Source organism: Manacus candei, unplaced genomic scaffold (genome assembly GCF_025592945.1).
Source record: "Manacus candei isolate 608988 ecotype Guabito, Panama unplaced genomic scaffold, ASM2559294v1 h1tg000088l, whole genome shotgun sequence".
Taxonomy (NCBI): Eukaryota; Metazoa; Chordata; class Aves; order Passeriformes; family Pipridae; genus Manacus; species Manacus candei.
In genome coordinates, this window is record NW_026138136.1 from 4,393,584 (window position 1) to 4,417,676 (window position 24,093).

At 37.5% G+C, this 24,093-nt stretch overlaps 1 protein-coding gene across 2 annotated transcripts in view; it reads right to left on the reverse strand.

Moving 5' to 3' along the window:
* GABBR2 (gamma-aminobutyric acid type B receptor subunit 2) overlaps positions 1-24,093 on the reverse strand; it is a 474,253-nt gene that overhangs the window by 121,717 nt on the left and 328,443 nt on the right. Inside the window, exon 13 of one of the 2 annotated variants that reach the window (XM_051812705.1) lies at positions 19,695-19,817. The exons of the other annotated variant lie outside the window; for it this stretch is intronic. Coding sequence (XP_051668665.1) covers positions 19,695-19,817 — 123 coding nt within the window. The remainder of the gene's footprint in view (positions 1-19,694; positions 19,818-24,093) is intronic. 2 annotated transcript variants of the gene reach the window in all.

Consider the following 24,093-nt stretch of genomic DNA (forward strand, 5'->3'; position numbering starts at 1 on the left):
TCTAAAATAGATTTTATTTAGCCATGCTTTGTTTCTTTGCATTTAGTACAGTCTTTTACTTTCCTAGTCAGCAGCATGCCACCTGCTCTTTCATTTCCTCAAAGTAGGTCAGCAGTCAGCCATCAATCTTTCATCTTCATTACAGCTAAATCCTGAAGCCTGAGGCAAATGAACCATTTTAAAGAAGATGCAGTGATAGCGGTGGTATTCTCTCTCTTGTGTTAGCCATTTGCAGTTGAAAAAAATATCACAAAATGCAGGTGAAACTAACCAGCATTTAACTGGAAAATAAAAGGACTGCAAGCAGTTCTCACAAGGTCTTTGTAAAAATGTGGGAACCAGTTCCTAAACACAGAAAGATGGGTCCAGTCTACACATCATATAAGATTCTTCATATTATTATTAAACTCTGAATTTCAAATGTTAAATCATTACTCCCCTAAAAGAAGACAATTCTAGATCTTCAACTAATCTAGTGCCTTAGAAACATAGTCTTACTCCAGCGTCTGTTCACTTATGATCAATTTTTAACAATTTTTCTCATGTGTCAGCACTGACACACAGTTTGAATAGTTCATCTCCCCTTCTGGTATATAATATCCATGAAATTTAGATGTAATAATCATATATCCTCCTGTCATCAGTTCTGCAAAATTAAGCAAGTTATACTTTTTACAACTTCTTTAATAACAGTGGTTTTCAGGTTTCTTTTAATTAACCCAACATTTCTTGCATGCACCTGCTCCTCTATGAGCTCTCTTTTTTTTTTTTTATCAGAGGTGACCAGACTTAAAGAAAATACCATAATTTAGAATTTTTAAACAAAATCTGTGGAAATTGGATTTTCTGTGCAATAATTAGAATCACAGAATCATTTAGGCTGGAAAAGACCTCTAAAATCACCGAGTCCAACTGTTAACCTGGCACTGCCAAGTTCACCACTAAACCATGTCCCTCAGTGCCACATCCACATACCTTTTGAACAATTCCAAGGATAATGACTCAACAACTTTCCTGGGCAACCTGTTCCAGTACTTGACAACCCTTTCAGTGAAGATTTTTTTCCTAATATCCCATCTAAACTTCCCCTTGAGGGACTCAACTTGAAGCCATTTCCTCTTGTCCAATGGATTGTTACTTGAGAGAAAAAACTTATCCCTGCCTTGCTCTAACCTCCTATCAGGTAGTTGTAGAGAGCAAGAAGGCCTTGTACATATTTGTGCTGAACCTTGGAAGCCTTTGGCTTCACACAGCACTTCTATTTCTGAAAGTCAATGAAGCACAGTTAAGTTCAGTGAAGCATGGAATAGTTATCAGAAACACAGATATTTGATAATTTCACCAGATACAGGCAATAAGTCACTGATATTTTCTTGAACAGTGAAAGATCAGGGTGAGGTAGACAAGAAAAAGCTTTGAAACAACAAAACAGGATGGAAGGAAGCCCACATAAAGCGTATATGTGCAAATGACAGGTGGACGAGGGTGAAACTGGGGGAAGTGTTCACACTTTTTCTGGGAAGTCAGCATGATGGAGCATCTCTTTGAAGTGCCTGTACATAAATGGATGCATGCAGCATGGAGGAAAACCAGGTGGAATTAAGAGGTATGTACGCAGTTGCAGGGCTGCATCCTCACTGGAGTCACAGAGATGTGGTGGGAAGGTCCCCATGACTGGAGTGTTGCAAAAGATAAATAGGAAGGAACAGGCTGAGGAGGGAAAAAGGCAAAGTTGTCTATTACATGATTCAGCAGCAGGAATACACTGGGTTCTGCCCTGGGATGGATGATAAATCCAGATCTTAGGGGTTAAAATTAGAGGGCAGAACAAAGTGGTGTATGTTGTGGTCGGTGTTTACTACTGACCACCCAATTAGGAAGAAGTTGATGAGGTCATATTCAGACAATGAGAAAAAGCTTCATGTTTGCAGATCCTGGTTCCCATGGGGGAATTAATTGCCTTGATATATCCTGGAAATACAACACAAGAAACCACAAATCCTGGTGTTCTGTAGATTGCATCGATGAGAACTTTCTTACACAGATGATGGATAATCTGATGACAGGAATTACACGTCTGGACCCAGAAAAAAGGCAGAAGCAGTGGAGGAGGTTGGTGACAGTCTCGGCTGCTGTGACCACGAGATAGTGGAGTTTGTGATCCTGGAAGGAGGAAACAAGGCAAATAGCATAACAACGCTGGATTACAGGACAGCAGATTGTTGAAGGATTTTTCCACAGCAAAAGGGAGACTACAGAAAATGAGACCCTTCCCTCATTAGTTGAATATGAATGAGACAAGGGACCTGGTGGCAAAAGACGTGAATGAGGTACTCAATGCCTTCTTTACCTCAGACTTGGCTGATAATATTTACCCTGAGGACCTGCAGCCCCTGAAAGCAGTGGGAAGGTCTGGAGCAATGAAGTTTTATGCTCATTTAGGAGAATCACATTAGGAAACATTAAAGCAAGTGGACATACACAATTCTGTGGGACATGCTTGAATGCATCGATGAGGACTAAAGGAGCTGGTTGATGTCATTGCAAGGCCACTCTTGATTATCTTTGGAAGATTGTGGTGACTGAGGGAGGTTCTAGAGAACTGGAAATTCCAAGAACTCTGTTACCATTGATATGGGCAAGTAGAAGGATGTAGAGAACTACAGGCCAGTCAACCACACCTTGTCCTGTTATAGTGATGTAGTAAATCCTGCTGGGAACAATTTTCAAGCACATTAAGGACAAGAATGCAACTGGAATTAGTCAGCAAGGATTTATAAAGGGGATCATTATAAAGGGGATTATAAAGGCCCTTGCCTGATCCACCTTATAGCCTTCTGTGAAAATTGCCTAGCTTGTTGGGTTAGGGGAAAGCAGTTGGTACTGCTTATCTTCACATGAGTAAGGCTTTCAACATTGTTCCATAATTTCCTCAGGAACAAACAGTAGGGATTAGATAAATAGACCATGAGAGGGACTGGAAATTGGCTAAACTGTTAAATTCAAGGGATTGTGATATCCAGCAGCATGATATTCAACAGGAGTCAAGTCACGAGTGATTTTTCCTAGGGATCAACCTGTTGCCAATGCTGTTTAACGTGCTAATGACGTAAATGGTAGGGCAGAGTGCTTCTTCAGCAAGTTTGCAGATGATACAGAAGTAGGAGACATTGATAAACCAGATGGTTGTGCTGCTATTCAGTGGGATGGCAACAGCCTGGAGATCTGAGCTGAGAGAGATCTCCTGAGCAAAGAGAAATACCAAGTCCTATCCCTAGGGATGAAGAACCACAGACACCCACTCATACAGGCTGGGTGGTGTTTGGCTGGAAAGTAGCTTTGCAGAAGGTCCTGGGTTCCTGTCAGAGACCAAGTGGCCTTTGAGCTAGCAGTGTGCCCTTGCATTAGGAAGAGTGTCACCAGCAGGCTGAAGGACGTGATTCTTCTCATCTACTCAGCCCTGGTGAGATTATATTTGGAGTACTGTGACCAAGCCTGGGATCCCTAATGCCATAGTGACAAGGCAAGTGACAAGGCAAGGACATACTGGATTGAGTCCAGGAATAGAGCATTAAAATGCTCAAGGTATTGGAGCATCTGACATGAGAAGAGGCTGAGAGCTGGTGTTTTGCCTTAGAGAAGAAGCCTTTAGAGAAACAGCATTTTATGCGCATAAAAATAAAATGGGAGGAACTAAAGAAGAAGAAACCAGACTTTTGTCAGTGGTATTCAATGAAAGAACAAAAACCACAATTTGAAATGCAGGAAGTGCCAATTAAACATCAGGAAAAAAAGGGGTTTTTTTATGAGGGTGGTTTAACACTATAACATGTTGCCCAGAGAGGTTGTAGAGAGTCCACATTTGGATATATTCAAAACATGACTGGACATGGTCTTGAACAAAGTGACCCTGTTTTGAGCAGGGTCAGTGGACTAGAAAATATCCAGAGATTCCCTCCACTCACAACGATTCTATAATTCTATATTTCAGTTCTCAACTTCAGTTTCCTTTTCAGAAATCAGTTTGTATGAATTAAATAAAAACTGAGTAAACACTGGAGATGTCTTCCTCTTTATGACATATTAGAAGAACATGTTTTCCCACTTTAGCACTACTATCAAGTGCTCTAAAAATATGATATTGTGACATACTTAGAAAAGAATGCAGGGAACCGGGCATTGAGAATTACTTTCTAAACATTCTTCCATCAAAGTTCAGACGTGCTATCTGCAGTTTGTCAGAACACCTCTCTTTATTCCATGAAAACATTATAAATAACAGAAATAAAATTAAACGCCAAATGTCAAGAGAATTAAAAAATTATAAAGGCATTTTCTCTCTCCATAGCTGATGCATATAACGAGAGGCGTACTTACTCACAAAGGTCTATCTAGCCTAATACATATCTCTAGTTCTACCAAACTATCCCTTCCCTAGTGAGGGATCTGAAAAAGGCCAAGCACACGGAAAAAACTCTCTATAATATTCTGTCACTCAACGATTTCTTCAGAGTGAGGTCATGCCTTCTTATTTAACATCTCAAGACAGCTTCTTCTTTCATTGGTGTGCCCGAAAAAGTTGCTATATTAAATCCTGTGTAAACATTTAGGACGGACAACACTTTGCAGAAAAAGTTCTCCATCTGCACTATGTGTTGTCTGTTCTTTGAACCTGCCAGTTCCACTTCATGCTCCTTAGCTCTTGTATTGGAATAGACTATGTGTGATCACTTCTAATCGCATTTGCTAAGCCACTGAAGATTTTATTCTTCCCTGTCCTCATCAATCTCTCTTCTAGACAGAAGCAATCACAGCCTGTTCCTTGGATGGGGGCTCTTCTGCACTTTCAAGGCTCTAAGTAGCTCTGTATGTTTTCCACCTCCTGAAGGTAAGGAAGTGTGTTGGGACTGTACACAGTAGATGTATAACTCCACTCTGGATTTAAACATTGGCATAATATTGCTTTATATTTTGTTGCCTACTTGTGGTCTTATAATTCCTTACACTTGGTTTGCCTTTTGACTCCTACTGTGCATTAAGATGATATTTTCTTAGAACTGTGTGCTATTTAACAAGATCTAACCATCACTTGGCATTTATTTACATTCAGTTTCACCTGTCATTTCATTTTCACCTAAACCAGAAATCTTGCTTGGCATTTCAATTTATGAAATCAGTGTCATAGGGACTTGTGGAAATGACTTGTCAAAGGTGATTATTTTAACAGCTTAAATAACTACTTTGATCATTTCTGATATGGATCTCATTTCATATTAATTAAAATTTTATTAATTTATTAAAAAAACTTCAAAACATGGGAAAATATGGAAAGAATATCCAAATTATCACACTGGTGCCCCCACAGTGATCTCTTCCATCTTATTCCAGCTTAATTCCTTTATAATGCCACTTCTTATAATGTTCTTTGATGGTTTGCCAGCACATGTACATTTCCATCCTGAATGTTTCTCCATAGTGCTTTAACTGGCTCCTCTTTCTTCTATTTTAATGTATGGAAATAAAGAATATGAAAAAACTTTGCTTTAAACTGCTCACAGCATTATTGTAGGATTAGACTCCAAAGAAAGCATTAAAGATATGTACCTTCAACCTATATAACCAAGGTGAAGAATACCTCTGCCTTGGCAGCAAGAAATTTTCATTTTGCTTTCACCTGTTGCACAAAGTTATGTGCTAGCTCCATGGCATTACTGCAAACAGAAATTCCACAGGAAATGGAACTTTCAATCATTAGCTCTACCAATTTAGGTCCTAGATGTACTGTTCCACTTTTATTTGCAACAGTCTCACAAAAGGAGAGAGAGGACCGATCAGAGCAGTTAAATTAAAAATCCCTTTTCTGCAGAGAAATAATCAGCATGCAGAAATAAATAACAGGAGGAATATCCAGCTTTCACCTACCACAATCTGGACAACAAATGGGTTGTTTTAATTATGTTTAGGTCCTCTACCATTGCATAAGAGATTCTTGAAAATTCACATAAGCTAGGAGTTCACACATTCAAGACTGCCATAAAACAAGAGAGACTCCATGCTCTGTGCCTCTTCGAAAAACATACGAACAGAAAAAATAATTTAAAAAAAATAAATTTAATTGGACATTTGGTCATCTGAATCATCCCTGACCAGATGCCAGAACTGAAATATCATCAAAACATTAAACATATATATGTATCTATTAACACTCATTCATACATATACATGTACATCTATATACAACACACTGAAATTAAATATTTAGAGAAGCATTTTTTCACAAATATGTGTCTTTTGGAGTATCTAATTCTGAATACATTAGAAGACACTCTTCCACACCAGGACGAATTACACAATATTTCATTTGTTAACAAAAACCCCAGACATAATGATTTTAAACTGTAAGCAGGGTATTTCCATAAAATGAGGATTCTAGCCCTGTAAACTCTAACCTGACATAATAATAGTAATAAAGGAACTATCAACTGCTTTGAAAGATTCTTGGAGCCCTAAAATTCTCAAAAATGCTTACTTGGGTCACAGATGCAAATATCTCAGAGTGAATGCAAAGTGTCAAATAAAATGGGAATTCTAAAGAAATAAATACACCAATCACTTAAATCCAAGATGTTATTTGAGATAACTAAGAGTCCCTTATAACACAATCATAATAAGGAAGTTATATATTATAGCAGATATTACATGAGAAATATTAGGATGGCTAATACAGGTTTTCAGAGTATCTAAAATACAACACTGTTTCTTTAAATGTATGTGAAAAATCAAAACACTGGATCCATGACATGGATCCATTGACTGGATTTAAGGTGAGAAGTAATGGTGACAATAGAACGAAGTCTCAGCATTTTCTGGTGAAAATACTCTCGATTACCACCACCAAAAAAAAGGACAAAGCTGCCTGGCAGCTACAGCTGTGGGGAGTGGGTCTCTCCCTTTATGAGTCACCCTCATCCACTAGCAACTTGCTCCACCTCTTCCACATAACTTAAGCATTTATATTTGAGTCTTACTACAACCATTAAATCAGGTCGTACTGGGAAGCCTCAGGTTGACTGTGCAAAAGCATGTCGCTATCAACCTGTGTAGCTCATGGTTGATGTGCAATTTGTAACTCTTTCTTTAAAGAAAAAATGAATGATTGGATCTGAGCAGCCTGAGCATTCTTAACAAAAACATAAGCCTCGTACCTCTTTTGGAAAATCAACAGATCTGCATCCATTCTTCATTTTTCTGCTTACTCCTGACCCATGGTCACCTGCAGTTAGGTCATTACCACTCTTTAACAGCTGCATAAGAGTGGGTAGCGATCTAAAGCTGAGCTAACCCAAGCTGTCCTTTCACACAGTCAGTTTTATGAATGACCTGAAGATTAGAGTAGTGAAAATGAGCATGAGGTAAGATTTGGTGAGCATGAGGTAAGATTTGGTAAGCATGAGAGTTCATGGACAGAGGCAGGAGAAAGCATTACAGGAGGGTAGAGAAGCATGGGAGGAAGGCATGCACTGCCCGTATTACAGCTGCTGGAGGAATGAGAACAAAGTTAGGAAAGTAGACTGAAGTCATTAAAAAGCAAGACATCCTCCATTTTACAGCTTTAAAAAATACATATCTCATTGAAGTGTTGTTAATGCATATTGGCCTCATTAACAATGCAGTTAACAGCTATTATGTGCTTCTTCTCTTTTATCCACAGAGAGTATATACAGGAAGACATTTTAAAATAAAAATGCATATGCATAAACACATTCTGCTGGATGTCGATGCTGGAGAAAGCTAATTGAGAAACAATCCTTGCTTTTGTAGGAGTGAGGAGATTTGTGATAATCTGAAGTTTTTGTAGAAAAGTTCATTCTCATGTTTGGCAGATCCAAAAAAAAAAAAAAAAAAGCTTTTTCTCACGTATGAAATGTCCATTTAAATTTTAGAGTATGCTTATCAGAGAAGAAACAACTTTATCCTCAAAAGCGAAGCAAGCTTTAGTTACATCATATAGGCATATAAAAGCTCTGATTTTACTACCATATGGGAAACGCAAGCAGAGAATGGCCCAAGGCACTTGCAGTAAATATCCTGTGTTGGCACTAGCACTTTATTCCTAAATAATTTTCAAAATATATCTATATTTTCACATCCAAATACACTGTATTTGTGTTTTGCAGATGATAAGGTCTAAACAACTGTGGCTGCATTCCCTTGCCAGGGTATGACAGAGTCTTCAAGAAATAGAGTACGTTGCTTACAGATGCTGCTCTGTAAGAGAGCCTAGTAACAATGAGGAATCCAGGACAATAAATACAGAAGTGAAATGACCTGTAGTGCACAGAAGTAAAATGTATGGCTTTGGTCATGGAAGCTCTTCTTTAGGCCTCTCCCCACCAGCACAAAGTCTATTTTACTTGGGTTAAATTTTCAGCACTCCACCATCTACTTATTGCCTGTGTGTGTGCCCATGCTGTCTAGCTGGTACTCCCTGTCTCCCTGGGTTCCACATCTCCCTGGGTATGCTAGGATCAGATGTACTCTACCTGGTACTTCCCCTGCAAGTGAAAGTACATCAGTATCTTTTAAGTTTGAGCAACATTGAAGTGGTTTTAGTGCAAAGCCAATGTGCACCTTTGGGATGATCAAGCACTGCATAAAGATCTTGAGGCTGGTGACTCAACGGCTTGCTTCTCCCAGTTGACAACAGGACTAATGGCTGCCATTAATCCATCCCAGCACAATATCTTGGCCAGAACTCAGGACAGTCTAGGTGAACAATATTGACTATTATTGCTTGTAACGTAAGCTGAAGCTTGCCTTCTCCATAAGATTGCTTATGACTGAAAGTTTAAAGAAGTACCAGGATACCCATGTTATATCTTTTCAGTATCAGCCTATCTAAACATTTGAAGGAACAAGGGAATATTCTTCCCCCCCAAAGAAGTATTAATTACATTAGACAATTTGTTATCCTAAATAGATATTTTAATGCAAGATTCTCTATCTTCAGAGAAGGATTTTATTGATCTCTATTGCAGCCTCAGCATATTCTTGGAGTAATTCATTATGGTTTGTTTCATCCACATCAGTATCTGTTTTCTGACATAAACATTTAAGTCTGTTTTTCTTTATACAGTGGTTATTTGCTTCCAGAAAACAAGAGATATGTTACAATACTAACAAAGCGTTAGACATTGAAAACCCAGGATAGAATGCAAAAAGGAAGATTAATCAGTTCCTAGAGTCTGTTTTCTGGAAGTTTTTTTAAATCAGGTTTTCATGATTTAAAATTTGGAGAGAGAGTTTTATTGTCTTTTTTGCTTCTGATATTAAGAAAACTCAAATCAGTGACAAAAGAGCAAAATATGTTCCTGTCTGGATTACAAAGCCTGTAAATCTCGACTCTCAATATACAGTTTAGGTTCTCTGAAAGAAAAAAGAAAACACATGAGGAGATGAGCTTCTAAGCCCTTGTTGCTGTGGCACTGTTAGACACCAGACCAGTTATTATTGGATCAGAACCACCTTGTGGGGAGTGTGTAAGTGTGTGTGTAGGGGGAAGGAATGGGTCGAACCTCACGGAGGTGGGGTGGCATCGTATCCCTCATGGCAGGCCCTTGGAGCCCACATGGGGAATCCCCAGAGTAGCTGTCAGTCACAAGTAGCCTAGGAAAACTGTGACACACCACATCTCCTGCAGCCCCTAAGCCAGGCTCAGATTGGCAGGGGCAGTGAGGGCACTGTCCCTCATCCTGGCCTGGAACCCCAGAGTGGCTGGTGGGTCAGAGATCCCACCTGGAGGGGTTGGCCACAGGGACCAGAGCAGATAAAACCGTAGTCATATGGTTTGCCTCATGGCATGGCCCTGCCACGTGGACTTGTGAGAGCTGGTCTTCTACAACACTTCTCTTCCTTTTTCTCCTTTTCTCTTCTTGCTCCCTCTGCTTCTCTTTCTTTTTTCCTTTCTTGATGCTAGGGTGGCTTGGAGCTGAAAGGATTGGATCTTAAGTGTTGTGGAATTGGTTAGATTTTGCCTTAAGTGTTGTTGATTTATTGGATCTTAAGTGTTGTGGGTTTATTGGATCTTGACTTCAGTGTTGTGAGTTGGTTGGACTGTGACTTAAGTGTTGTGGATTAATAGTATATGCTGAGTCAGTATTGTGGTAGAACATTTTTGTCTAGCTTGTGTAGTGTCCTTTTGAACTTAGGCCAAGTTCCTTTATTTGCTTCACTAACTTAATAAAGAAATCCCTTGAGAATAAACTCGTGGCTTATTCTCTTGATGCTATCTCAAGGTATTAAGGAACCCTATATCTATATATTAAAGTAAAACTCCTAGCCAAGCTGGTGACCTGGTAGCTCCTGGGGCTTGGAGTCTTACGGGACCTGCTTTAACAAATGCTGAAACATTCTAAAGCCAGGTATGTTGCTATTTGGTAGTCAGTTTCTAATTGCCAAAAAGTATCAGTGTTGTCCTATACCAACTTTGTAGTTGTTTGCAGCCTTTTAAGGGTGCATAAAATCAGTATTAACTTTGGATCTGGCTTTAGGTTTCAGAGAAATAAACCTGAATGATTGTATCCTATGTATGTGACGTTTAAAGTCAGGAATAGCCACCAAGCCTATGTCCTAGTTACCTGGACTGGGACCAGTTTATCACTATGTGGGTATAACTAAAACTATGTATTCTACACCCTCATCAAAAGAGGTAAATAAATTGCTTTAGTCTGTGCTTATGTGTTGACTTCCTGGTGTTAGATTCTGGCATCTGATTTCCTTTCATCCAATAGACTAATTTCACTTAGAACTAGGGATTATACCTGGAATTCCCAAGGAAGAACAATAATCTGAGTTTCCAAATGCAGTTGAAAGGATGGGTCCTGTTGGGTACCTCTGGTAGCAGAGTCCTCAGAACTGGAGGAGCTACAGCAAAGAGTTCACAAAGCAGCAGTGACATGCCAGAAGTGTGACTACATAACTGTAGCACAAGTAACAATAATTGTATTTTAAAACTCCTCCACTATCATGCTTCCATATTCCAGAATAATTCTTCCACTCTAAGAACCATAATTCCATACTAAAATCAGTGTTGCTCAACAGCACAAGCATGAAAATATGCAGACAAAAATACTGAAGCTAATTGAGTCTAAAAATGTGTGAGGAAAGTAACTGAGTGGGCCTTATGATGACAAATATAATTTGATTTCAGTAACTGTAATGCCATTTTCACCTAAAACCAGTGAAACTGCTTATATATTTTCTCAGAGTCATAATTAATTCATGGAATTGATCTGGGAATTGCTTTGACAGTGAAGTCCAAAATTTTGTTCAGTGGTGTGCAACAGTGAAAAATAATACACTAAATATAAAGAAGAGGATGAATAATAGATAAAACACATTACATAGATCTTCTAAAATATGTAATATTAGTCATCCTAACTAAAAAGGATGCTTTATAGTTTCTATGTCATCGGAAAAAGATCTTAATAAGATTGGGGCTGCCTACCAAAGAGAAAAGAGGAAAATAATGTTGCAAACACACAGATGCATAGTAATAACTGGTATTGCAAAAGGAGGCATGGAAGATTCAATTCTCTTTTTTTCCCTAAAAGAAAAATAATGTACGTTCAGTGAGATTGAAAAACGACACTTCCAAAAGTGAAAAAAGAACTTCTTCACACATTGCGTAGTTAGCAATTACACTGAACTGTGCAATGTTAGCAAGAGTCAAAACCCCCTGACATTTATGGGAATAACAAAAGTGTTCAACTAGTGAGGGAATAAAAGAGTTATGAGATATACTCAACTGTACACTTCAAGTCACTACTCATTATGAATTATGGCCAAAATTTCAAGCGTGACTGGTAAACTCTCAAATGTGCAGTACACACTTCTATCATCCACTTCTGAAGGTATTTGGGCCAGTCATTGTTTTAAACAACCTGTTGGACAAGAGGAATTACAAGCCTTGTCCATGATAGTGGTTCCTACATTCCTGATGTTGGGAAGTAGTGCTTTTTGGGAAGTGAATAATTCCTAAAATTGGATTTGCATACTGAAGAGGAATAAATACCAGCAAGCCTCATCTTATTAAGTAGCTGAAGCAGCAGCCATTGTCCTGCCATTTTGTAACTGGCCCTGCCCCATTTATTTTTTTTTTCCAATTTGATACGTGTTTCCATGGGAACAGAAGCAGGACTAGCCACCAGCTGAGTCAATCTCAGCTGCTGGCTCCCAGTTCTCACGTTTTGTTCTGTTTCCTTGGAAACTGATGTCAAATGAGAAAGAGAAGTAAACCAGTTTTTACTCTTTAATAGTTACTCTTTCTTTGGACCTGCTCTACATCCTCTGGGCTGGTGGAAGGTTTAGAGCTGACTTTAATGCCATTCATTTTCCCCTCCTTTGGAACGTCTGCCAGCCACCGGTGGGTCCCAGCAGATGCAAGTAAGAGTTCTCAGTTTGAGCTACTGCTGGCAGCCGCCTGCTGTGAACTACAATGGCAAGATTTTAAAGCAGGCTACAGATTTCAGGAGACATTTGGCTCCCACAGTCTGTAATATTTCAGATTGGAAGGAAAGAAATTAAATTTATTTAAAAAATAGTAGGGGAAACAGATGGGCATAATGATATTTAGAGAACAAATTGACTAACAAGCTCTGACCTGCATTAGTCTGAACACCCCCAGAAACTACTTCAGCCAATTAAATTCTTCATTTCATATTACACATTTGACAAAGTTCTCTCTAATCCAGCTGTTAGCTGACTGAATAGCCCAACAGCACAATGTAAACAACACCCCATAAACACATCTGTTTCTGCATACACACATATGCAGAAAGAGAAAAGAACATGATATGATTGTTTCAAAATGGTGAAGAATCTACATAATTCTATTTGAGTACATGAATTTGAAACAGACATCTTTATCAATTCCATACCTATGTTACTCCCACATTTTTAGCATGTGTATACAAACACACACATACACACCCTGCACTCTCTATATAATTTTGGACCAGGGTATTTTCCAGTTCCTACAGCAACAGTGTCATTAATGAAGATGAATACTGAAGAGAAAAATCTACATTTGTGCAGGTTGAATCCAAATTTTCATATAACTTTCATTTAAAAATGTAGAGACAAGTCAATTTTACAAGACAATAGTCTGTCCAAAGGAAAAGTTTTAAATTTGATGGCCTCTGCTCTTAGTTAACTAGTCCATCAAGGTATAGAAGCATGCTTACCTTGGACATGCTTTTACCCTTCCTTTTCTATCACACCTAATGCATGCATTCCTTGCTGAGTATTCTTTACATCACATCTCAGTTATGAGAGAGCTGCAGCTCTCTTATTCTGCAGCTGCAATAAGGAAAGAGAATTCCACTTTATGTTGAACTTTGCAAGATCTGTCCAGAATTCTTCACAATCAGCCCTCATTTTAATTTTCTGAAATAACTTACTGTAACCATTAAAACGTTGTCATCTTCTCATTCACCTTCTCTTCCACTGAACAACACAGGTACCAGCACAAAGACTGGAACTTGTCCTGAAGTACTCTACTGGCTACATCTGTCCATACTAGAAAAGGAACTGTTATTTATTTCTTAATTCTGTTTCCTTATTCTAAAGAACTTAATACCCATTTCAGGGCTTCTCTCTTATTCCGTGGTTATGTCGTATCCACGAGAGCCTTTGATGAAAGAAATTGATGAGTCCTTTTTGGAGACCTAGTAGGCTGTGTCAACTTCTATTCACAAGTTTGCTGGCTTCTTCAAAGGACTTCGATAAGTTTTAATGACTTGTTCCTTCACAAGTGCCACGTCAACTCCTCCTCAATGTAGCATATCAATTACTAATTCTACTCCTGATTATAATTTTTATAAGGTGGCCTACTACAGACTTTAACTTACAAGTCTGAGGTTTCCATTCTGTCATGAAAACATGGCAAGACATTTGCAACATTTTGTTCAGATATCAAAGTAGTTCTGAGCTAATGATTACATACTGTTGTTGGTAGTTTGACTGTTACTCTTTTGAATTACTTTAGAAAGCCTGGGAGAATATAATATTTTTGCAGTGATTTATTTCTGATCAGTTTCTCTATTCCTACCAGAAACTCCAGTTACTCCTCAGTGGGTTCATCAGAAGGGTTCTAGCACAGCAATCTCCACAAACTCTTCCACTAAGAATTTTTCTGAATGAAGCAAATCAATCATTTAATCATTCTACACGGCCTTGTTTTCTGCAGGTAATGCTCTTCTATTCTGATCAAATATTGTTCCAAAGGTTCCCTGGCAAACTTCCTGCTATCTGTATTTACAGAAAGATTTACTATTAGTTTTTCATTCATTGCAAGATTTTTTTTTTTAGACTGCTTTATTGTCTTCTACATTTAACTTAGCAGACTTTATGATCTTGTCTATTTTCCTCATTTGGATACAACTTTAATTTTTTTGAAGGATGTCTTCCTGCTGCTTTGTCATGTTGAATCTCTTCTTTTTCAAGTCTTACTCAATGTGTGGCATGCATTTACTCTGTGTCTCAAATATGGTATTCTTACTAATCTCTAGATCACCCACAAAGACTTAACTCTCTACAGTGTCCTCTTTAGTCTCTTTAGTGTCTCTTTAGTGTCCTCAGTTTAGTGTTGTTCCCTTTTCTGAAGCCTGAGTATCTGTCTACTGCTCTTTTTTGGCTGTTGCTTCTTCAAACTATGAAAACTAAGAACAATATATTTGGAAATATACTGGAGAAAACTCCTTCAGATATCTAGACATTGGAACAGATTCTGTATGCTATTCAGAATGAAATGAAGGGTTAATTCTCTGTAGGTTCTCTAATCTATTGAATTACAAAGCAGTTACCAAATGAGTTAGTCTGAGCAGCACATTCATCTAGTTCACATATACATTTTTTTGCTTTCTGTGATGTTTATGACTCCCTCAACTTATCAGTCAAAGCTGGCCTTCTGGCTTGTTGGTTAGTAATATGTATCCAACAGCATAGTTATACACTTGGAATGCACAAAAAATATTAATATGGTAATTTGAATTGATTTTTCGTTAACATACTGCACTACTCTGACACTGGCATGGTATACTCAATCTTTCCTGCATATTGGCATTTTTGTTATTGCAATATCCTCATATAAGGTTGGGTATTCTTAGTCTCCTCACTTTGCATCTATATCAATGCTAGAAGCCCAAATAGGTTGGGTTTCATTGATCTCTCTTTCTCTTCTGTGTCTTCTAAAATTGCACTTTTTCTCCATTTCACATTTATTACCATCCCAGGACAATTCAGTGTGAAACATTAAATACTAGTATTCCAGATACCAGAATAAAGTTAACTTTTAAGTATTGATATTGTTGTCATAAGAATGCACAAGAGACAACATCACAGAGATAACTACATAACTGGTACTAAGATGTCAAGGAAGGGAAAGGCTGCTGCACTGGACTAACAGGTTTTAAAATTCTACAAGAAATATTGTAGAATCCAGTGTGCAAGGTACTGTTTTTATTGAATCTAACACTAATGAAGATCTTTTTTCCTTGAGAATTATAAAATCTAGTCCATCTCCCCTAGTATACAAGTTATTATTTATTAAACACTATCATTGTCTATCTTCCCTGGCCACAGAGGTTGTCTGTTGTGTTGTGAGAAGATAAGCCAGACAGAGGCTTTCAAGCTAAACTGTAAAGTAAAAGAGTTATTACACCATTGCGTTATGAGCAAGAGGTGAGTGTGACTGTATGTCTACACACAGACCCTTTAACTATACTAAGTACCTAAATGAATTATGCTATGGTTATTGCACAGACTCCACTTTGTAAAGGATTTTGCTATTTCAGACTGTGGTTTCAGTCCAATGCAGCTGAGCAACTGAAATTACAGCAAGCTGGTTTCCTAAGTATTTTTTGTCTTGTGGCTGGATTCTCTTGGTCTAAGAGTGAAGGTCCCCTGAATTGGGTCATTTAAAATGTCTGTTTTTAGACAAAGGGATAAACTCACTCTGTGACCCTTCTCTTTGGGGAGACACTACCCAAATCTCTCCTCCACACAGCTGTCTGTTTCCATCAAATCTGTTGCAGTGCTATGTCCTTAAAAGCTGTATCTTCTCAAATCTGTCAGATTTGACTGAAACAGGAAAAGTTTGTTAGGCAGTAGGAAAAAACCACACAGAGCCCCTTGTACATAAATGTGGCCTTCTTAAGAAACCAGGACAAAATCCAGATGGTTGGGAAAAGATGGTAAAGCCTTTCTACTGGGGCAAAGCTCTTGCACAGTTACATACACAGAAGCACCATAATTCCTCATGGCCTGTTGAGCTGAAGAACCCAGACAGCAAGACAGAGAGAAAGGATACGCTCCAGTTCATACAACTGGGAGACACTTAGTCTGGCAGGAACCTAGCTGAGATCTGATCATAACAACAGAGCATTTTGATGATGAAAAAAAAGGTGAATTATGATGAAAAAAGCAAATTCCTAGTTCAGCCTAGGAAGAATCTAGTGAGAAAAAAAGCGATTGGTCTCTCCACTGGTCTGAAAAATTAGCAAAAGGAAAAATGTTACAGCCAGTGCAACTAGCAAAACAGATGAATAGGGGTTATATTATGGATTAATTCCTATTTTTTGCACTGCTGCTTGAAGTTGAGAAGCATTTTTTATCAGTAAACTTTTGTGTTATGTGAAAATCAAGCCTACAGTACTCTATGAAATGTACGTAGGGGCAACCTTACAGTTCTTCTGCAGGAGATCAACATATAGTTATGGAAATTTTAAAGTTGTGCCTGCCTTGATCTTTAACCTGTTTGCTTTTATGCAGCAATTTTATTATCTATATATCATATAGCATAAACCACTCACCCTACTGATGACCGGAGGATCTGGATGCCTTATGGTTCAGTCATTAAAACTTTTAAAATGGTGTCTTATAGCAGCCACAGATGTGCTTTTCATAAAGAACCCATACATCTGGGGTCAGGATGCCAGAGACAAGTCTGAAAACTGACAGACCCAACATCCCATGTGACTTTTGTCTTCTGTAAGGGCCAGAAAATCTCCACAAAAGCCTTCACTTCCCTTTGTATTTTTAGATTTAGACTGCCTATTCTCAGCTTTTAGGCATGGATTGCTTGGACTTTGCAAACTACTCCAGAAAAGGAGCCTGAATTTTTACGCTCTGGATTTAAGAAATTTTTAAAAGTTCTTCATAATTTACTGCTGTTAATTCATTGAAACAAACTATTTTGTGAATAATGGCAAACAGCAAAGGACACTGCCAGTTTTTAGGCTTCTCGTCTTGGTTACTTTGATTGACGTGTTTATGAAGACACAACTAAGAGAGGACCACCTGATAGTAACCAAATGCAGAACTATCATGTAGGAAGCCAGTGAGTATTCATAAACAGCACTCAAATGGTTCATTAGCTAGAATGACTGATTGCATTCATAACTTTGGAACCTACAGTTAGCTTAGTCTTTATCACTAGGATTAGCTTTAACTGAGGGAAGTAATCCCTTTGAAATTATTTCATAGAAGCAAGTGGGACAAGGAATATATGTTACACAATATTCCTGAAAACAGAAACTTGCCTCCAGCAGTGTTTACTATGTGGTAAGTACTTTTCAAACACAGAAAAGATAATACCTGCTCAGTCAAACTCAACTAAATAATTGACCATTGCACTTAAAATTTATTTATATGATATGATATTATATTTATTATATTATAGCATAATAATAATAGGGGCAAAAAATTTGTTATTTGCCTCTACTAAGGAGTTTTTTAGACCTGAAGAGGTGTGCTTCAGGAAAGCAAATTGCAGTTCACCTCATGACTTATATAATAAACATATTTTATGCACATACAATATTTTAATGACTTGTTTGCATAATACTTTTATTTCCTTCCCACCCCAAATCCACTAGCTTAAAAAACATTCTGCACAACTTATAGTAATAGCTAAGAGCTTTAACAGTACACTCAAGTCAATTCTACGCTGAGTGCTCAAAATATTAAACAGTCTCATGTGTGACTTTGCATGGGATTACATAGTTCCCAGAGAATTTCAGTTCTGTTACAAAGTTCAGGCAACTGGTGTGCAGCCCCATGGTCTAGTCAGCCCCAAATGTGGAACAACTACACTAAGTTTTTAGTATTATACATTACATGATAAAAGAACACTGAAAAGTTCAGATGGAAATTGCAATAATTTAAAACTGCAGTAAACATTATTTCTCAAATACATGGCATTTTATGGTTTAATAACTTCACAGTAATTGCTGCTGACTATGGACATTTCACTTAAGTGATTCTAGTAAGACTAGATATCAGGATTTTTAGTTATACTAAAGTAAAAAGTAAAATTCCTTCTAAAAGTAAAATTCCTTCTAAATGAGCATTATTTCAGTTGGATTTCATGACTTTTTTCATGTTTTGTTTTAGATGAGCAGAGAAACTGTTAATACTGACAATTGAAATATCAGTTGCGATACAGTTGGAACAAAATGATGTAAACAAGGCTCTGAACAAGCTACTATGGCTTCAAGCTGTACACACATAGAGCAGCAACATCTCCACAAGACAAATTTCAATTGCATTTTCCATTTTTTATTAAAAACCATATTAATTGAGAAGTCTTTTAAAAAAAAGTTCAAACTTTATGGAATGACTGACATATCTTTTCAGACTCTAAAATGATTTCTTGAAAGGCAACCCTTGCAGTTCAGGAGGCATTGTTCTAAGGTATTTTCTACAAATTACATTCAAATAAAAATTAAAATCTTCTCCTAATAAAATTCCAGAGCTACCCTGCAAAGTAAGAACAAAGTAAAAGCAATGAAGTAAAATAGCATATCTTTTCTTGTGTATGTTAACATCAGAAAGCTCCCATTCTTTTTCTTACTGATTGCCAAATATTGGAGAATAACACCTCTAGACTGTCCTCATATGATCTAGTTTTCAGATATCACCAGTTTCCACGTTGAAAGCAATAAACTCTCAAAAACTGCTTATCTACATACAGATAGTTTTTATTTTTTCTGGTTGTGCATTGCTGCTGTCCTGTTTCTTACTGTCAGTTTGTCCAGAAAGCTCTGCTTCAGCTTCCCTTCTAGAAACCAACCAGAATGCTGGAAAATATGTACAGTTAGCACCAAGCTATTACCTCCTCCCTATCCAAATTGCAATTGTGACCTTTCTGAGAATGACATTAAAATACGAACAATCAGTATGGATGTATGAATATAAAATTACTAAAAATAAATATAGCAGTAGGTAACATAATTCCTGACCACCTCCACAAAGAATGCAGTCTAAGCAGTGACCTCTCCTGCACTTATCTTGAATGAGCTGTTACTGAAATCCACTAATGGGTTCTGATAATCTATTATTTATTGCAACAAACTCTAAGAGAGAGTCTTAGCAGAGGACTCTCCTGTATTTACAACCCTTTCAAATAAAATCTCTCACAAGTGACAGAATTGTGGCACCTTCAACTACAGATACAATTTCTTCTGGTTGCAGTTATTTCATTTCTATTTCGTTTAAAAAACAGAACCCTTCCTCCCCCAAAATACACAGTTTGATTTGCTTTCTTATAACCTACTGCATTTGTAGCTTGGTCTTATAGAAAGCTGAAGATACTGATATGCAACCACAAGTATTATTTGGGCTTGAGGACATACCTCCATGTTATATTTTTCCACTGTCCTCCTCAAAGGATCCACAACCTGCCAGCAAATCAGGATGCAAAGATCAATCAGTAGCATCCCTCCAACTATCACGAGTAGCTTCTGGTCTTTAATGATCTGGAGAGACAAAAAAAAAAAAAAAAAAAAGAAAAAAGAAGCAGGGAGATTCCCATGAGCCATAGATAGATCCCTGTACAGCTTTTTTCCTATACAGGGAGAAAAATACAGGTTGCTAATAATAAAGGTTTTTAACAATGAACAAAGAAAAGTTTCAGAAATATGGAAAGTTGAAAACAAGAATACATAAATTATTTTATTTCATTTCATCATTATTAGAAGTATCTAAAGTGCTTTCCAATTTCTAAAAAGAAATTTGGAGGACTCTTAAATATTAATATTGAAGTCCAGGTTTATTACTAATTCCTGGAAAAAGAAAAAAAAAATTTAGGGTGCTACTATTGTGTCTATGTATGCAAATGTGGACAAGTGTTCATCTCACCTCTCAGAGTAGCAGGAGTTGAGATAGTTTTCACTAGGATTTACAGTGTTCACTTTTTCATAACCTTCTTGGATGTGGAAAACACACTCAAAAGGTATCAAAAGATAAGTTTATTTTGGAGTTTTTGTGTGTCTATGTGTTTAACATTTGCCTTTGTTACGCAAGTAGAAAGGAATGATTTATTTTTTCTATATAAGAAAGGTCAGAGGCCTTAATGCACATCCAGTGTAAGACATGCTTTTAATTCTGCAAGGATTTTAGGTTCAAAAAAGAAAGACAAGAGTTGCTGATAAAAATAACAAGCCAAACCACATATTACAATCTTGTATAGCTTTATGCAATTCCTATGTTATATGCATAGCAACACAAAAAATATACTGCAAAGACATTATTTTAGTTGCCAAGTTGTAAACATGTTGAAATATCAGGCTTAAATTAACTTTATGTCGGTGCCCTTGAACCTATGTTCACGGTTTTTAAATTAATATGTACCTCTATTACTAATGAACACTCATACAAGAGTCAAAAGATTTGCCAAGTTGCTTTAACGTGGACAAAGCTACATATTTTTTTCCCAAGTTTTGTTTCTCAGAAATAGTTGGCCTAATCAAAATGAAATATTCAAAAATATTGAGACTGAGAAGCTTAATAAAGTTGTGATTATTTCAGTTCAATTTAATGAAATTGTTAGGATTTTGAAAATGTGTTATGAAGTATTAGTGTCAGCTAACACTGGCAAGGTTACTATTTCTGCCTAGAAAAAACTGTATTTGCATTGAATTCTTATCAAGTTTAAGGAAATTATAAAAAAGGAATAAAATTTTAAATACTGTAAGAAGAAATTTAGAAAGTTTGGTTTTCATATTGTTTGCTGTGATACATTCTTTATTTTGAAAGATGCTTCTGCAACATTGTACACTGCTTTTTGTTAATCTGCTGGATTATTTTATAGATAATTTGGAGTAGACTAAGACAACAATCAGAATGAGTTAAAGGACTCGATACATTATTTTCATTTCCTGAGATAAGTTATTTAAATCCATGTAGCCACCATCATTATAAAGGAGTGGAAAAGTATGCTTTCCACATGTTTGCAGCAGTAATGAAGCAGTACATCCATTTCATCAGAGATAGCACAGACATGTCTAGAGAGGGCAGATGAAGAGGAAGGCTGCAACTTTCATGGTGGTACATCTTGCTGCTGGATGGCTTGGTAAGGAGAACTTTGCAAGGAAAAGGTGCCTTGGTGGGATGTGCAAGGGGAGAAAGACTGTTGAAATGTGTTTCCTTATTAAGCTAAAATGAAAGCAGATATTAAGCAAAGATTCTCAGACACAGCTTGGTCCCTTGTCTTCTTTGGGAAAACAGAACTATTGCCTAACTTTTTAGTTCCTTACCAAGAGACAATCAAAGCTGAAAAGGGTCAGGTTATCCGCTGTAAAAAAAAGCCCATGCATTTTTTAATCTCCCTTACAATGCCTCTAAACAGGTCTTGAGTGAAACAAACATAATGCTGCTCCTAGTATGAGTGGAGATATGGAAGAGAAAAACCATGGGGAGTCAAGTTCAAAGAGAATTTGGATTTAGATGACATGTAGACACCTCAACTCAAATTTCTTTTCCTCCCTCTTAAATGGCTAGGGAAATTATTGTATTGGCATACTTTTGTTGGCCTTTCTTTTTAACTGATGGGGTTTATTATACTGAAGTTGGCTGTTGAACTATTACGTCTAGCCTTTCTCAGTAGCCAGTGGGCAAGGACAGAAGCCTTTAAAGGACAATTCATCCCACCTGTGTGGGGCACAATTTAGGATCAGAAAAATTACTATTCTGAAACATGTCCCTCCCTTCTTCCCTCCCCACACCCTAAGAGGATGTGAAGACAATTAACTTCAGCTAAAAATACGTATTTGAGAAAATTAAAGCTATGTGAAAAGCATCTGCCAGAAATGTTTCCCTTTGCCCTCCTAAACCCAAAAGGTTCCTTGAAAAAAAACCCAAAACATCTTATCTTTCTAATGAAAATAGTGAGCATTTTAGATGCAGATTTACCAACATCTGACAATACTAATTAAACTGGTACAATGTCAGAAGCAAAAGAATGAAAGGATATTATTAAAAGCAGTAATACTCATAATCCATTCATAGGATCAAAATAAATCACTTCATGATCACATTGCTAACCACTCCTCCTTGCTCTTGGATGTCTTTCTTTCATTCATACCTGACCTTGCACTACTGTCAGTATTTTAGTTCACATGTAAGTTTGGTAACCTTTTTTTGGACAGGTAGTTATTAGAACAAATAAAAGTAGAGATACAGCAAACAGTGGAGCTCTTCCTTGGATACCTCTTGGAGCTATTTTCCCTACATTATGCTGTTAATGGACCTTTTCTGGACAGAAGGGGAGAGTTATTTAAGAGCAGTTGTCACTGGCAGTGGGTATTATTCGTCCCTTACTTCTGCCAGACAGCCAGGAGGAAGGCAAGCAAAAGAGAGCCCATAAGATAACCAGATAAAGTGACCTACACTACTGTAATGAGCTCTGTAAAACACTGGGGTACTGATGCTGTGTGCAGGGTGAGCAGGCTGAATGCAGTGTGCCTGGGGCTGCCTCACACGCTCAGCACAGTGCTGGTCTATCCCTGGCAAAACCATTGCTGGAATGTTTTTTTTTTCTGCTGAAGCAGAACTCTCCACCAAAATGCTAGCTTTCAGAACAAGACACTGAACTTCAATTATTTTCATTTCTGTCAATGATTAGCAGCTTGTCCTAACATAAATTTGCTCTGAGAAATGCTGCTGGTATATCACTAGCAGCATTTCTAAAAGGCTTGCTACTCTCCTCCTTCCACCCGCAGGAAGCCCAGCTTTCCCTCTCCCCAGCCATCACTCCCACCCACCAGCACTCCTTAAGTTCAGTACATTCACTCCTTGGGAAACACCAGATGCACTGAAGGAGTCTTGACTCAGATATTGTGAATCCAACAAATCCTCTGACAAAAGAAAGTCACAAGCAACTGAGGCTCCTCACAATCAAATATATCATTCTTCTTTAAGAAGAAAGTTCTTATTTTTTCCCTTTTCATTTTCCTTCTAGCATACAGTAAATCAGCTTTTGGAGAAATGAACAGTAGCTAATAAAATCCATTTTTGCAAGTGCTTCTGAATCCTTCCTGAGGCCAAGCTCTCACACAGCAGCATCTGTGAGTCATATTTTCTACCATCTGTGATTGGATAGGTGAATCTGTCTCATCCTGGCAGATCTGCCCACTGTTATAAATGCCATTGCTACCAGTCTGGACTATATATCTGGAAACGATGTCCTCAAAACAAATTCACTCAGTAGAGAAACTGGTAAGCCATTCTTTTCTCAGCAACATTGTTGCATGAGCAAATAAAAATTATTCTGAAAACCTGTGACTATAAAGACAGATCAAAATCTTTACCTTCCATAGACCTTGCAGTCAGATCAAAGGAGATATAAAATCTCTCTAAATCTTTCTGGGATAAAGTTTCTGCTCATGGAAACTTCAGAGGATTTTCTAGAACTATCACAGGCTACGTGCCACAGTAACTTCAATTGTCCATTTAGTTATTATTTCATAGACTTTTTGTGGGGCTTTTTTTTCCTTTGCTTCCTAAAGCACATCCATTGCGCCCTGAAGGACACTATTGTCAGTCAGTTTATGGGATTACTTGGCAATCTGGCAAACAACAGTAATTAAACATTAGGCTTTTTTTTTATAGTTAAGGTTAGGGAAAACTTTTTGTTATTTCTTACCTTATTAGAAATCAACTCTGCATATGCATATGATGTAGAACTTAAAGCTGAACTTCATTCTAAACCAAGAAGAAAGAGCCTTGCATATGAAGACTAACCCTTTTCTCCGG